Raw genomic sequence first — 16,929 nt, forward strand, 5'->3', positions numbered from 1 at the left:
TACATTAAATTGACCAGGCCAAAGTGTGTTCCTTTATTACCCCAGAAGGGCTATGGATTCACTGCTACATTTTTTTTTTAACTTGCATCTTGAAATACATCAGATTTCAACAGTGTGAAATGAATATATCAAACGAAATTCTTCAAAATTGTTCTTGTATATGAAAAATCTGCACATGTAATTTTTTTTTTTTATCTAGCCATAAAAACATTTAGGTATTGTGTTTTTGCAGATGGCTCCATTAGCTCAAGCTCCATCTTGCTGGCCCAGTCTATGCTGCACAACCCAAAAGGACAAAGCTGCTCCCCAACCGAAAGCTTCTACCAGGGTAATGCACAGACCATTTGTGAATGGCTGACTGTGGCTATCAGCAGAGCTTTGCACCAGGGAGAGGACAGTTTACTGGAGCTTACCAAGCAGATCTGTTGTTTCCTCCAGGTACTGAGTTAACCTGCCCTGTTGTCCTTCTTCCATCAAACATTCTTAAAAACATATTTGAGATTATTTTATTTGAGCAAGGGAAAACAATTACACGAAGTACAAAAACTACAGCTGTGTAATAAAAACAGTATAATACAAATAAATAAAGCACATTACACTTGAATTAGGTAGTACAAAGTAATGAATCTGAGCAAAACTGTAAACACACAATTTGTTCAAAAGCATTATGCAGGAAAAATAATAAAGATAGATTCACTAAATAAATATTCTCCCATGTTTAATCTTTTCCTTTACCACATGTTGATATAATGTTCTTTCAGTTATATAATTTTATGATAAATAAAAAAGTCAGAAAATGCTGATGTGAAAGAATTTAAAATTTGCTTCAAACTCCTCATTACTCTTAAAAATGCAAAAATAGAAATTCTGTTTATCATGACTTGTATCTGTCAGAATTAAAAACTCACCTGCACACATTTTGAAAAGTGTTATAGGAGCTTGAATTCTAAGCCAAAAACAGTTAACAAATTTGTACTTTTTCAACATTGGCATGTTTGTTAGTGGCATTCTGTTGTCAGTTCAGGTTCTCTGTAAACCTTATAAACCTGTACACATTATAAATCACATGTAAATATCATACATTGTGATACATTTTTATTCTCCTGCTACAGAGGGTCACTATTTGTTGTATTAAATGTCCATTTGCTTTTCAGTCCGCTATTCATGTTGGCATGAAAATTAATTAAGAATAGCTCCCTTTTTTAGGATAAGCAGTACAGAAATCGGATGGATAACTGAATAAGGCACAATAGTAATGTTATATTTGCAAGTTTCTCTAATGACCTCATTTGTAAATAACATGACCATTTGCTTGTTGTTGGTTGGTTGGTTGCTTAAGTCAAAATGTTAAACTCTTTTTACAACAATGGTGTGATGGATGGGCTGTAACTACAGACTACATCAGGTTCTACACTGTTAGCTAAACAAAAGAATCTGCAAATAATGAAAAATATTAAGAATAACAGTAGACCAAATACAACAAATATATTCTATATACATCCATGTTGTTTCTATTTAAAGTTATTGGTCACATGATCTATTCAGAATGACGAATGTGTATAATGATATGGCTCATTTAAGACTTACAAAATATTTTACACTTTACTTAATTTGAGCATACATGTAAAGATAGTAGATAGAAGAGAGTTGTCAGTTGTAGCCTTTACATATTAAATAATACCTATTATATGCATATTGTTACACTTTACATATTGCTTGCTTCTTATGTAAGGAATTACATATTTATTACTTATTATATTTTACATACTTGCTTTATTTAAATTAAGAATGCTCCAGAGCAATTCACATCAGAGGAGTTTCCAATCTCTGAGTCAAAGGTCAGCATGGATGTCAGCTTCCCTGGTGCTGCATTTGTGGTGGTTTCTTGTAAAGAGAATCAGCTTGGATGTCGCAAAGAGTAAGTACACTTTTTTCTACACAGTTGGTTATATTAGTGGGTTAATCCAAAATTCTATTAAATAATCCAGTTTTTACACAAAACATTTCTTTTTCAAATGAATTTTGTCTTTTAGTTCTTCTGTGTATAAGGCTCCCTGGGCCCGTGTAATGATGTATGGATTGGGACACAAAGTCAGACGTAATGGCCAGCTGAATCTTATGGAGACTGTGTGCTATCCTCTGGACGCTTCACCATCGAATACAGGCCTAACGCCTCCTCCCACAACCAACCAGTACCCTAGCATCATTATACCTACTGACAAAGTCCATATAAAACTGGGTATGTTGTAGGTATATGCAGAATATTATACATTTGCAAAGAAATTGTTGATAAGAGGTCAGAGGAATAGAGAAATAGCCAGATTAGTATATACACTTTTTTTAAGAATATATGTATGCCTGCGCATTTGTATTAACTATTTTCATGATTTGTTTTAACAGGTGGGTCTCCACCTCCTGGGGTTGTCCTAGTACTACATTCTCTTCCTGTGGAGTTTCCCTTGGCCATGGCCTTTGCTGAACAGCTGCTGGCATGGACAGTGCATGAGAATAGTGAGCATCCAGAGGAAGAGCTGGACACCATGCCTCCTTCTGTACTTCTTCAGGTTGTGGAGCTACTTGGTAAGGTTTACCTTCTTTGATAAGTTGGTCTAGTAGCTAGTTAGTAGCTCTGTCTTTACTTTCACTGTTTGTTCTAAAACATGGCTCTAAAAATAATTACATTTACTTAATTTTTTTTAACACATTAAGCATTAGACATTGTTATAAAACAGCATTAAAGTAATCTTGGTGTAGATCACACTCTATAAATGCATAAAAAATATTAGTAATTCTTAAAAAATTTAAAGACTTTCATAACAGTACAGTGTGTCAGACAAAGTCTTTTAAAGTCATTTCCTTTCCTTATTAGGTGGGCTTCTGTGGACTACTGATCTTGCACCTTGTATCAAGGAGTTCATTTTCCACATGCTTGCTGAACTTTTCCGGAAGATTCATCACTTGGAGCAACGCAAGGGGTCCTCTGGCCTGTCAAGCTCCATTGCTTTACTCCTTAATCCATGCTTGGCAGTGCTCATGGCTCTCCAGACAGAGCTTCGAAAACTTTATGACCGTGAGACTCAGAGCTGGGGCTTGGCTAGTGCAAGCACTTCAGGAAGCACTTTGGCACTATCTTCTGAACAAACCCGTTTCTCTACATACTTCCATGCCCTTATGGAGGTGTGCCTGGCTGTGGCAGAGGTTACATTACAGCTTAATGTGGCCAGTGGAGGGTTGGCTGTTAGCAGTATTTCCTCATCAAGCACACCTAACTTTAGTGATTCTTCATCATCATCTTCATCATCACCAGGTCAAACCCCTCAAAGCCCAAGCTTGTTATCAAAGCGTAAGAAGGTCAAACTGAAGCGAGACAGGACAACAGCAGCCATAACTGCTACAGCTTCAGGAAAACAGGGCTCTGTGTGTGGCACAAAGTTATCAGAAAGTGATAGTGCTTTACTGAATGTGGCTGGAGGAAAACCAGAAGACATGTTATGGTTCCATCGTGGGCTTACATTACTCATGATTATACGGCACCTAACATACAAGGACCCCCAAGGGTTGAGTGTGACTGCAGATGCAGTAGCGGATGCCTGCCAGGCCCTGGTCAGTCCAACTGCTCATAGTCGACTGCTTGTGCTCTCTGGTATTCCGACTCACTTGGAAGAAGCTGTAGTGCGTAACGCAATCCGAAGGGCTTGTAATGCACATGGGGGTCTCTTCAAAGATGAAATCTTTATTCCACTTCAGACAGGAGACCTTAAGCAGACCAAAGGAGCTTTGATCAGAAGTCAGAGCACAGGGTACCAAGATGATAGGGCAGAAAAGCTTCATCCAGGCACTATGGAAAGTCCTGATGGTTCCAGTAGTGCAACCCAAGCTCCAAGCATGACTGCTTCAGCTTCAACTAGCCAGGCCTCTATCTGTAGCTCTTCTCAGGGGGTCTCAAGGACTGCCAGTGAACTTTCTGTGGACCAAGAACTGTTACCTGCCACTGTGACACAACCTGTAGCCCCTACCCAACAACATGCACCTTTAGATCCCTGTATAGTATCCAGTCAAGAAAGTCTTGATATCTCTTTGTGTAGCACAGGAAGCATTGGAAGTCTCTGTAGTTTTGGGGATCAGCTTGATAGCGGAGAGACAGCTTCTGTATCAGATGGGGGCTCCTTGTCTGCTGTCACCTCCCTAGACACTAATGTCAGTTTGATATGTCCCATTAAAGGCTATGCTGTTATAGAGGTAAGTAAAAAATAATGTTTTACTAGAAGGTCACCTTCGTGATCAATGTCAAATGAAAGATGACTTGCCTCTCTTACAGGTACGGGCCAGAGCTAAGGTGGAGAAGATTCGCGCAAGCCTCTTCAACAGCAGTGATCTCATTGGCCTCTCAAGCCTTGAAGGAGAGGAGGAGTTAACCACTGAAGAGATCTTGACCGCTTCCAGTGTCAATCAGAGCCTGTTCGATACCCAAGGCAGTTCTGCACTTGAGGACTATTTTCTTGATAAAACCATCAGAGGTTAGAATGCTTGTTTTGCTTAAGAGTATGATCTAATATCTAATAATATCTGTATGATTTCAATAGCACACAGTGGCACACATTGAAAATCAAAAAAATCATTTGATTTGTGTGCTGTCTAATCTGCTAATACAGTACTTCCTTAAACGTTTTATTGTGGCCTAATTACAGCTGTATGGTGTCATGTTTTAGGCATGTAATCTTCATGTCATTCTCACATAGGAGACAAATTGGTTCCTGGGGCACGAGATGTGCTAACTGACATCTTTAAGAGCTGTATACAGTCTGAACAGATGCTAAGCCTTACACCTACCAAGCCTTTGAAAGTGTCTGAAATTTATCTCAGTAAGGATCAAATCAGCTCGCAGACACCTGGCAACCTTCTGCATATATTCTTCAACCACATACGACCTCCTAAGAAATTGTTTGAAGATCAGCTCACACAGGTTAGCACTTCTGTTTTTACTTGTTTGCTTATGTGTTTATAAAAAAAAAATCTATACCCATGAAGCTTCTGTTTTCTAATTATTCCTTATTCAATGCCTACTGATGAAAAATATACAAAATATTTTTTACTGTTTAAGATTCTTCGTAAGTATGGCACCATGAAGTCTACCAAGTGTAGGTACAGCAAGACAGGCAAGGAACAGCAACAGGGCAAAGTGGTCAGCACAAAGAGATCCATAATAAAGCCCCCTATCAAGGAGAGGTCCGTTCTCAACAGTGTACGGTATGTCTTTCAAATTATATTACTTAGACTATATTTGGTGCAAAGCATGTCATTGTTCAGCTTTTCCCAGCACCTGTTCTGTATTACTCTTAATTACCTCTGACTGTGAAGGCGTATATTATGAACCACGCATATTATGAACATAACAAATGTTATGTTATGATGAAGAGGCCCTGAGGCACTGACAGTCTCAGGTAGCAAGACATATAGTTATTGTCATTCTAGAGTACTCAAGAAGACTTTAATAAAGGCTTTTTTTTTCTCATAAACACTGTTCAGTGCATCAAAAGCAAAGAAAAAATGAAATAACTATCCAAATATTTTGAGAATTTTGCCTCACTCAAGTTTATCAATATGCTCCCAATTCACACTTTGGTGTGTCTGGATGTGTGTATATGTTAGCAGTTCTGTCAGTTTTGGACCTCTTTCTCTCTGGTTCACTGCATTCTTTTTTTCCCTGCAAGAAAAACAAAATGCTCATAAGTAACCTTGCCATGATCATACAGGTGAAAATCATCACAGGTTTGTGCTGGTTCAAACCACCTTTTCTATATCCACAGCTGACATTTGACATCTGCCCAAATGCAGCTGGGTCCAGATACCATACGTCATTGGGTTTCACAGAGATGCCCATCTCAAAGATTTCATGACAGCCCTTGGATGTTATATGCAGGACTAACTGACACCACCAGCAGATACTCCTGAACATTCATGTGTGCACTGAATCGGGCTTTGCTTGATCATGGTCTGATTTACAACCCTCATGCACCAAGACCTGGTGTGTACTCCCTTGTCACTGACACAGGATACATTTCTGCTTGATCTGGGTGAGCCTATGGTGTTTCAGGGAGTTTCTGCTTTCAGCAGTAAACAATAGTCCTGAAAATGCCAAGTTTCGCTGACACAACAGCAATCTTTGTGTGTCACAGGCAATCCAGCTGGAGTGGCAATGGATGGAGGTGCTGCAGCTGGAGGCATACCTGTAGCTAGTTACAGCAGCACCTAGATTACTTGTTTGTCTCAGACTGCTCCTGAGTGATAGCCTTAATTTTTGCTATTCTTAAGGGCACAGATTGAGGAGGGTCTGAAGTTTCAAGTTTCAGTTTTCTGGTCTATATATTTTATTTATAGATTTATCTTTTATAACAATAACAACATGCAGTTTTCACAGGCAAAAAACAGTGCTTAGACCAAAAGCAGTCTAATATATTCAGAGATCACTTGACTCCTTTGACCCATTACAGTTTGCATACTATCCCAATCACACCAGCTAATGATGTCATCACGCACCTCCTACACCCAGTCCTGAGCTATCTGGACATCAGGAAGGAAAATTGTTAAAATTTCATTTGCCCACTAAAGCATTCAAGACTATAATTCCCTATAAACTCACCACCAAAATGGAGGATCTCCAACTTCCAGACAGACATATTGCATATTGTTGTTTTGCATGTACAACATGTAGGTTTGTGAGTTACCAATAAAATTTTAAATTGATATTTATAAAACAAGTATACAGGTGCATCTCAATAAATTAGAATGTTCATTTAAGAAAGTTAATTTATTTCAGTAATTCAACTCAGATAGTGAAACTTGTGTATTATATAAATTCAGTAGACACAGACTGAAGTAGTTGAAGTAGCAGACTCACATTTAACAAAAACCCAATTCACTATCTCAAAAAATTTGAATATGGTGACATGCCAATCAGCTAATCAACTCAAAACACCTGCAAAGTTTTCCTGAGCCATCAAAATGTTCTCTCAATTTGGTTCACTAGGCTACACAAGCATGGGGAAGATGGACAACTTCCATCTTCTGGACAACTGTCAGATCAGCAATCACTGACACCCTTTACAAGGAGGGAAAGCCACAAACATTCATTGCTAAATAAGCTGGCTGTTCACAGACTGCTGTATCCAACATGTTAACAGAAAGCTGAGTGGAAGGAAAAAGTGTGGAAGAAAAAGATGCACAACCAGCTTCTTTGTTTTGAGTTGATTAGCTGATTGGCATATCACCATATTCTAATTTTTTTGAGTGGGTTTTTGTTAAATGTGAGCCAAAATCATCAAAATTAAAAGTACCAAAAAACTTAAACTACTTCAGTCTGTGTGTACTGAATTAATATAATACACAATTTTCACTGTTTGAGTTGAATTACTGAAATAAATTAACTTTTCCATGACATTCTAATTTATTGAGATGCACCTGTATTAGTTGAGGATGGCACAGAAATGCCAAAATGGATTTAGAATTTTAGGAGGTAATAGATGAGGCCATGTAAAAAATGTTTATGGGCATCATTATTGTAATAAGAAAGTGAAATTATGCAGGACATGGTAGGAGATGAAAGGTCAGGTTGAACTATGTAAGTTTCATCTCCTAACATGTCTTTTAGGTTTAATAATGCAATTCACCTTTCTGTTAAAATTAACACTTATTTACACCATTTTTTTCCCAGGACTGCACTAAGTGAGAAGAAACCAGCCCTAAAGCCCAAGTCTCCAGATAAGGCTAAGCCCGATGAGAAAGACTCTGAGAAGTTGCCTACAAAGAAGCTAGAAGGTTTTTTTTAATCAATGTACTGTATGTACAAGTTTACATGATAACCTCTGATGTCCAGAAGTTTTTCCACGTGTTACTTATGTTTCTTAGCAAAACTCCAGAAGAATAGTCTCTATAAGTATATTTGCAGAAGTGTATCAGGCTTCATGGCTATTTATCTTCATGCACTTGATATGTGTGTGTTTGTGTGCACTTATACACTATATGGCAAAAAAGGATGTTCAGTGGGGTTGAGATCAGGGCTCTGTGCAGGACACTGTTTTTTTTTTTTAACTCCAACTTGACAAACCATTATTAGTGGCCTCACTTTGTGGCCAGTGGCATTGTCATGATGGAACACATTTGAACCCCTTAGTTCTATTGAAGGGAAAATGGAATACTAAAAAATACAATAATAATCTTTTCAATTCTATGCTTCCAACTTTGTGGAAGGTCTGCATATGGGTCTCATGGTCTGGTGTCCACAAACATTTGGCCATATAGTATAATTATGTAATTATATGTTTTATATTTCTGGATCTTTGTATTTTTCAGTGACAGAAGAGAAGTATTTAACTATGGAGGGTTTTCAAAAGTTCACTGCTGATCGAGCCAAACAGGACATTCGCAGTGTCTGGAGGGCAATCCTGGCATGTGGTTATGACCTACACTTTGAAAGGTTAGCAATAAAACCACCTTTCTGACTCAGAAGGTGGTGTGTAAAGAATATGCCAACAATCCTGTGTCAACAGGGACATGACTTCGAGAGGTATAGATGGAAGCAGTCTAAAAGTGTACACAAGAAGTTAAGGGAGGGTCTTAATGTGCAGTAAATTACAGAGCTTCATAAAGACATCTAAAAGGGAAATGCCATTGTTGCAGTTGTTGCTTAAAGAAAATTAATTTATATTCATTTATAATGAAGGTCAATGCTGTAAAGTTACATTAAAAAAAAAGGTTAATGAAGTTTACATTTATTAAGCAAAAATATTAACACTACATAGCAGTAAACTGTGTAAAATAAAATATTTGCTGTCAACACCATCTGCCTTTGAAAAGTGCACATTTAGTATAGTTTTATAATGAAAACAGTAGGTATGTGATTTCAAGCATTTTTGTATGCTGAACTTGCCATAGCAATTTTGTAGATTTTGTCTCTCATGCATCTGAAGAAACAGAAGCAAGTGAGACAAAATCTACAAAATTGCTATGGCAAGTTTAGACATGTTAGACATTCTCTGAACTTTTTGGCCTTTTTAGTTTTTACAATCACAACCATACCATACCCATCATCATGTGGTGGTTATGTTTCTTCAGCAGAGCCTGGTGAAACTGCTCATAGTTGAGAGCACAATTTATAGAGGCAAATACCGTACAATCCTAGAAGAAAACCTGCTTCAATCTTCCAGAGACTTGAGAATGGTGCAGAGGCTCACCTTCCAAAAGCACCCTAAGCATACTGTAAAAGCATAACTAGAATGCCTCAAAATCTCGAATGTAATTATCAGCCAGGTGTTACTAATGAAATGCAAAAGATTAGTTAATCATCAAGAAATACAGCTCTGAAAAAAGTAAGAGACCACACCAATTTCTTAAATCAGCATCTCTTCATGTATGGCAGCCATTCCATTCCAGCACAGGCACACCCCATTCTGCTTAATGAAGTACTTTAGATGATCACCTGAACCAAATCTTATTTAACAAGGAAAAGTATAAAAAGCCTTATTCAGGCTTTAATGGCAGAGGGATACAGTAAGCATCAGGCTGCTTTCATCCTTTTCAAAGACAGCGGTTCATAAGAACAAGATCAAGCTGCAGACATGGAGACAACAAAGCTACAGATTCAAGCAAAGATTCAAATTCAAATGTCACTTAAGAAACCCATCAAGAGGTCTATGAAAAGAAAGACAAACAGCAACTGGGGTGAAGTGCATGGTGAGGAGAGTTTGAAACAGGCTCCTAGAGTCATGGCTGAAGTCATCTGGAAGAAAGGTCTTCATCAATGAAAAGCAAAGAAGAGCCAGGCTGAGAGGTTTACAAAAGACCATAAGGTATGCACTGTTGAGTAAAGTCATCTTCTCTGATGAATCCAATTTTTACCTTTGCTCAACACCTGGTCATCTAATGGTTAGACAGAGACCTGGAGAGGCCTACAAGCCACAGTAAGGCCTACAAGTGCACCAACTGTGAAATTTGATAGAGGATTGGTGATAATCTGGGCATGCACCAGCAATCCTGGAATCAGGCACAGCACATTTGTCTTTGTGAAGGACACATGAATCAAGCAATGTACAAGGTGTTCCTCGAAGAAAATTTGCTTCTGCACAGTGGTCCCCAACTGTGAGGGTTGGTTTTTCCAGCAGGACAAGGCTTCATTTCACACAGCTAGGTTGGTCAATTGGGATGGAGAACCAGCACATCAAGACTGTCATGGCCAGATCTCCAGACCTGAACCCCACTGGAAACATCTTGAATGTGATCAAAAGGAAGATGGTTGGTCAAAAGCCATCACATAGACTGAGCTGCTTAAACTTTTTAGCAACAGGAGTGACATAAATTCACCCAATAGCAATGTAAAGGATTGGTGGAGGGCATGCCAACCTGCATGCCAACCGGCAACCTGCTGTGATTGAAAATCAGGGTTATTCCACCAAATATTGTATTATGAGTAATATAGTAATTTGTAATATAAGTTTTATGTTGGTTTAAAAAAATTCTGCATCTTTTTTTGACCAGTTGTCAATTTATTCAAATAAATGCTCTAAATGACAGTTTATTTAGAATTTGTTCAGTAGTTTATAGAAGAAAACAATTCATTTTACAAAAGGAGAGTCTTCAATACAGTTGCCAGTCTAACCAGCATTGAGCATCTCAGCAAATTCTGTCTAAGGTCAGACTAATTAATGCTCAAAGATATAGAGAAAGAAACCCTACAGCTATAATTTAACTGACCTGTAGGCCTAATGGAAGCCTGGAGATTTGTTTTGCAGCCACAGGCACAAGGGAAACTGAGGGATAATGAACTCCACTTCACACACAAGATAAATGTGTACCCATGTGTAAGTTATTAAGACCCCAAATTAGGTCATGCAACAGCACAATGAACCCAAGCACTCCAGCAAATTGACATTTAAATGGCTAAAGAAAAACATTAAGGTGTGGAAGGGCCAAGTCAATTTTAAATGCAATGAAATGATTTTGATAAGCTCTGCATAAACGGATACCCTCAATAAAGTGAAGCAGTGCTGTAAAGGAGCATGGGTCAGAATCATGTGAGACACTAGCAAAGATTTACTTTACAAGTTATTGTTGCTAAAGTTGTTTTGACTAGGTGGGGTTACCGAATTATAGAAGAATTTTATTTTTCTGCCACTAGCTTTCTGAATATCCGAGTTTAATTCGTTCCGTGACCTTGCTCTTATCTCAAATTGCTTGTATCTCAAAGCAATTTTCCCCATTTAAATGAATTGAAATCCCATTAATCTGTTCCAGCTCTCAAAATTCCACTCCAGTTGTTTTGTTTATGTTTTGAATATGAAAAATGTACAGTACCTGTATTTATAAACGACAAATATTTCACAATATTGTATAAAAACATACAGTAATAAAAGAGAATGTTAAAAAAATAAACTGGTTTTACTTTACGGAAGATGCCGTTTAGTTGAGGTTGAGGGAGGAGTAAACAGGCGGAGGAGTTAGGAGGAATTACACTTTCACTTTCGTTCACTTAGTGAAAGTACAATTTCTGTTTTCTTTACATTAATTTTGCTTAATTTTCTTCATCGCTTTTCTCTTCTCTTGTTTTTGCCTTTTTTGTCACTCTTTCCTCACTAACATCTGCCGGTCGTTTTAATAAAAACCTGTCCGGTCGGCATATCGGATGCGGTGTAGTCGCACAAGTTAAAATTTTTTAACGGATCCAACGCTCAAAACGGATTTTGCGGCTCTCCATAGGAAATTAATGACTTTCGGTTTATCGGCCGTCGTTTGCCGTGTGCAGTGGAAAAGCGCCTTTAACCGAGTGAGACAGAGCACACGTGGTTGTTGGGGATCTTTGTTTCGGCGGCGGCGGCTCGGATGCTTGTGTCTCAAAAATTTGCTCGTATCTCAATGCAAAAATTTGCTCGATTCACAGCTCGTATCTCAAGGCAAAAATTTGCTCGAATCACAGCTCGTATCTCAAAAAATTTGTATGTCAAAGCACTCGTATCTCGAGGTATCACTGTACATTGAAATATGTTGTTTCTTTTTGTTATTGCACACAATTGCTACTGTATTTAGGGCCTAATACATATAAACATATAACTGAAGGAGGGTGCACATTCTTTTTCCCATGACTGTAAACCTTAAACTTTTCTGTTGTCTTTTGTAGATGCTCATGCATTGATACTCGTCATGCTCAGAGGACGAGCAGAAAGTGGACCTTGGAGATGGATGTTGCTCTAGTTCAGTACGTTAACCGCCTCTGTCGCCACCTGGCTATAACTCCTGCCCGTCTCCACCCCCACGAAGTTTACCTGGATCCCACAGACACAGCAGATCCAAGAGTTTCCTTCCTGCTAAGTAAGACTTTCTGATCTACAACAATGGGAGTGTAGGACTAGTGTATGACATTTTACATGAACGATTAAAATTTCTCTACAATCTGCTTTTACAGTGCTAAAAATATTAATTATTTATGAATTAAATAATGTAATTTTCTGTAATTTAATTATCTATTTGCTATCCTGACTCTTGTTCTCTATGTCAGAAATGCAAGCAACAAAAATAGTTGCTTATAAAAAAAAAAAAAAAAAGTTGCTTAGTGGTTATATATAGTTTCTTTTGTTTAAATCCTCCATTTTTTTGCCAACATGGCAGCATGGCTGTCTATACAAGGGTGTTCATACTTTTCAGTTTAAGTGTAGTGTAAAATGTGACCGGGTACCGGGTCTCAAATTATCCACTCGCCATCAAAAATATTGGCACCCTAGCATACCGGCCTTTGGGAATACTTACTCTGACAAGCCAACATCAAAGTTTGTCACGACCTTTACAAATCTAGTTCAAACTGATACACTAATATGAAACATTAAGATATAATCTAAGCAAACAGAAGGGTGTGTGTGTAAGTGTGTCCTTGTTTCTTGACATACGATTTACTAATGAGTGCCCTGCTTTGCATTGTGCAATTGCTTAGCTTTTTTCCACTCTTGAGCATTTGTAGTTATCACCAAATTGCACCACTGGCTGTCACAGTTTTACTTACATATCATCAACGCAGTTTCAATCACCAGCCTTTTACTTTGCAGACACCACTTAATCCTCATCGTTACATCAAGAATACTGAATATTCCAAATGCACAAGTTTTGACATTTATTTCTCGTATCTCTCGTATAATTCATGGCTATGAGACTTCAACAAAGTTATATTTTTAGTTATAATATAATACAGTATATACATTTAGTTATATATAAATAATATGCTTTATTTGCTTGTTTGCTTTTCTTTAAGAATTAACTGCATTTTATTAAAATTAGGTTGAAAGCTTACTTTATCAGATGTGACCATTTTTCTTTGAGATTATGTTTGTGTTTTATCAATATGGAAATTAGTTAGTAACTTGCTAAATAGTCTTAAAAGCCAATATGATATAAAAAAAGTTATGATATTACAATAGAACATTAACCATTTATCGTGTCAACCTGTGTTTCATAGGATTTAGTCATTTTGGGATATATTATCTATTGAAAATTCTTTATGCATTAGTTTTGAATTTCAGTGAAACAAATTTTTGTTCTGAAATAATATGAACTTTACTCTATAGGTGTTCCTGTTGAGAGTTTGCGTCTCCGCTTTGCCCTACTGCAGTCTATTAATAATACCCTGGAGGGTTTCTTTCTGCCACTTGTGGAGCTAAGGCAGACACATACCTATCAGAACAGTATTGCTGCCCTGCTGTGTGAGGCAAAAGGTCTGCTGTTACACATATTCAAGGAATTATCAAGGGAAATCTGTTCTCACGTAAAAATTATAATTTTTTTTTGTGTCTTTCAGGGCTTATTTTTTATGACACTAAATTAGCTATTATGAACAAGGTGCTGAATGTGACAGTGCAGCGTACTGTTGACCATGCTGCCCCCGAGATTACACTGGATCCTCTAGAGATAGTGGGAGGTATGTATGCAAAGAATTTAACTCTTTTAACTAACTTTTTTTTTTTAATTAAAAGATATTTTAAATGGAGACAGAATGCAAATAACCCATAGCTAGTTAGATGCCCTGCTAAATGGCCTAGAATTTCTGCAATATAAACCCTATAACCTACAGCAAGTCAGCATGTTCACATAATGGTGATAGGGGAAAGTTTCTGCAGCTCAAGCCTTGAATGTTTTTAGCCCAGATTTAGATGGGAAAAGGGGAAATATATGTGAATAATGTCTGTCCAACAAATATACAGCTAGTTTGTATGCTGGATGAATGTATTACAGGATTCCTCTAAATTCAGAGTATACATACAGGGGATGGACAATGAAACTGAAACACCTAGTTTTAGACCACAATAATTATAATAATTAAATAATTAGTTTATTAGTTTGTTGAATGGCCTTGTTTTGCAGCAGTACAGCATTGATTTGTCTTGGGAATAACAGATGCACAAATACCAGTTGGCTATAATAGTCCAGCCATGAATACTGTACAGATGCAGCTCCAAACAATAAGCTTTGGTGGAAACCAATGTGGTAAGGTGCACATTTAATTCTGCCATGAGTAGGACAGCTGTGGATTTATGGTTTTTGGTTCACGCTGTGCCAGACATTAGGGCTGGGCAATATGGCTGAAAACTGTATCACGATATCAGTGTTTCATATCGGTCGATATTGATAATTTTTTATATTTTTATGACCGATTTAAAATAAGGACCAGGAGAAAAATATATTGCATTTAAACATTTTTATTTTAAACTTAACCTTCCTCTGATCATAATCCCCTCAGTTATTAAGACAGAAATGTCAATTATCTCTTAACATTAAAGGCGCAAAATGAAAGAAAATGTAAGAAATGCTTAACAAAGTGTAAAATATATGTTAAATATAAACATAGAGAAACCTGAGAATTTAGTGCAAGTTTAGTGCTATTGCATAATTTGCAGACGACAAGTCTTGATTTGACTACGGTCAGACTTATAATATCCAAAAAACTGCCATACTGGCAGGCTGACTTTTCATCTTTTATTTACAATTTCCTTGCTTGCTGCGGCTCATTTTCTGCTTATCACTGGCATTCACTAAATTCCAGGGGTTTCGTTACCACGACGTAAAGTGGGCGTGTTTCTGGAGGTCTTGGAAAAACGCCCTCTTACAAAAAAGAGCATACTGTACCTCTGTACAGGTAGATTTTAGATCTATTATGCTTTATTATCTTACAGTTAAGCTATTTTAGAAAACAAATAAACAGCCAAAAACTACGGTTAGGGTTAGGGTTAGATTATCAAATAGGCCACGCCTACGCGATGACGCAATGTCTGTTACGCTGTTCTGAAATCCCTGGAAATAAGTGCATCCCCGTGTCACTGCCTACGTTGCTGGGTTGCCAGAGAGTGGGTGCCTTTGATAATGCAGCCAAGCTTTGCAACCTCTGTTTTCTTCCGACGAAGAATAAAAAATATAGAACGTTTTATCGAACACATTTTTTATTGATATCGATTACGTGTTTATCGCGATACATATCGTTATCGTTTTATCGCCCAGCCCTACCAGACATGCACCGATAGTTTGTCCCCTTTTTAAATCTGATACACTCTGATACACCCCCTCAAATCACTGAGTTCAGGTGTTTCAATCACTTCCATAGCAACAGGTATACAAAATCAAGCACCTACAGTAGGCATGCACACTGCTTCTACAAATATTTGTGAAAGAATGGGTCTCTCTCAGGAGCTCAGTGAATTCAAGCGTGGTACCGTCATAGGTTGCAATAAGTCCATTTGTGAAATTTCCTTACTACTAAATATTCCATGATCAACTGTTTGTAGTGTTATAACAAAATGGAAGCAATTGGGATCAACAGCAACTCAGCCATGAAGTGGTAGGCCATGTAAAATCACAGAGTGGGGTCATGCTTAGACACACAGTGCACAGAAACTTCTACAGAGTCAATAGCTACAGACCTCCAAAGTTTGTGCAGCCTTCAGATTAGCTCAAGAACATTTCCATGGCCGAGCAGCTGCATATAAGCCTTACATCACCAAGTGGGATGCAAATCATTGGGTGCAGTGGTGTAAAGCATGCTGACACTGTAGTAGTGTTAATTTCGTCAGACGAGACGAGACGAAATATGTTCGTCAACAACCTTTTTTTTCATGACTAAGACGAGACGATGACAAGACTGCACCACTGTCCAAAAACGCTGACCAAGACTAAATTAACATGCATTATTGTTGACGAAAAAAGACGAGACGAAAATGTTTTGTATAAAATAAAAACTAAGATAAAATCTCTCTTCATTTTCATCAACAATTGTCTCTGCTTTTTCATCAGCTGTTACGCCTTTAAAATATTCAGCACGAGTTCGCGGCTTCGCGTTGTTTAGTGTGTGCGTAGAAACAATTCGTCCACACGCCACTCAAAAAAAATAAAAAATCCTGAGCGCAAGTCCACCGTCTAGGCAGGCTTTTTGTGTTAAATTATATTTCCTGTCGCTGCGCAGGCTCTTTTATTGTACATGACAGCTTATGTCCCGATGACCGGTCTATGATTAAAAGCAGTATCAATAAAGTAAAAAATGTGATGTGCAGTCAAGTTCGAGTGTATGCACTGTTTAAACGAGTGTTCTCAACTTCTCACTGATACTTTTGTGATTCGTGGACTGTAAATAGGTTGTATTTTAGGCCCACAGTAAAGTAGGCCTATTCTTTTCAGTTTTTCTGAGTATATTTATTTTATTTCTGATTTGAACAGAAACATGAGAGACACGGCGACCAAAACAGTTTTAAAAACCTTTGTAACTTAAGTTGTCAGTCGGAGTCTGTTGGGCCCCAGCTTTTGAATTGTGTTGGTTAAAATAAAATACTCTTCAGAACAGGTTAATCATTTGTGAATGTGTCTCCTAAATCAGAAATTGAAAACCAGACACGTTTAACATTTGCATTCAAC

At 37.7% G+C, this 16,929-nt stretch overlaps 1 protein-coding gene across 6 annotated transcripts in view; it reads left to right on the forward strand.

Annotated features, from left to right (window-relative positions):
• The window catches only part of LOC132855181 (probable E3 ubiquitin-protein ligase HECTD4), a 110,524-nt gene that overhangs the window by 84,143 nt on the left and 9,452 nt on the right, over positions 1-16,929 (forward strand). For all 6 annotated transcript variants that reach the window (XM_060883956.1, XM_060883958.1, XM_060883957.1 and 3 more), the window contains 13 exons: positions 233-438; positions 1,788-1,918; positions 2,034-2,239; positions 2,401-2,580; positions 2,870-4,239; positions 4,319-4,517; positions 4,740-4,963; positions 5,102-5,247; positions 7,712-7,815; positions 8,350-8,473; positions 12,167-12,357; positions 13,602-13,748; positions 13,832-13,951. In XM_060883956.1, the coding sequence (XP_060739939.1) occupies positions 233-438; positions 1,788-1,918; positions 2,034-2,239; positions 2,401-2,580; positions 2,870-4,239; positions 4,319-4,517; positions 4,740-4,963; positions 5,102-5,247; positions 7,712-7,815; positions 8,350-8,473; positions 12,167-12,357; positions 13,602-13,748; positions 13,832-13,951 (3,348 nt within the window). The remainder of the gene's footprint in view (positions 1-232; positions 439-1,787; positions 1,919-2,033; positions 2,240-2,400; positions 2,581-2,869; positions 4,240-4,318; positions 4,518-4,739; positions 4,964-5,101; positions 5,248-7,711; positions 7,816-8,349; positions 8,474-12,166; positions 12,358-13,601; positions 13,749-13,831; positions 13,952-16,929) is intronic.

Source organism: Tachysurus vachellii, chromosome 12 (assembly GCF_030014155.1).
Source record: "Tachysurus vachellii isolate PV-2020 chromosome 12, HZAU_Pvac_v1, whole genome shotgun sequence".
Lineage (NCBI taxonomy): Eukaryota > Metazoa > Chordata > Actinopteri > Siluriformes > Bagridae > Tachysurus > Tachysurus vachellii.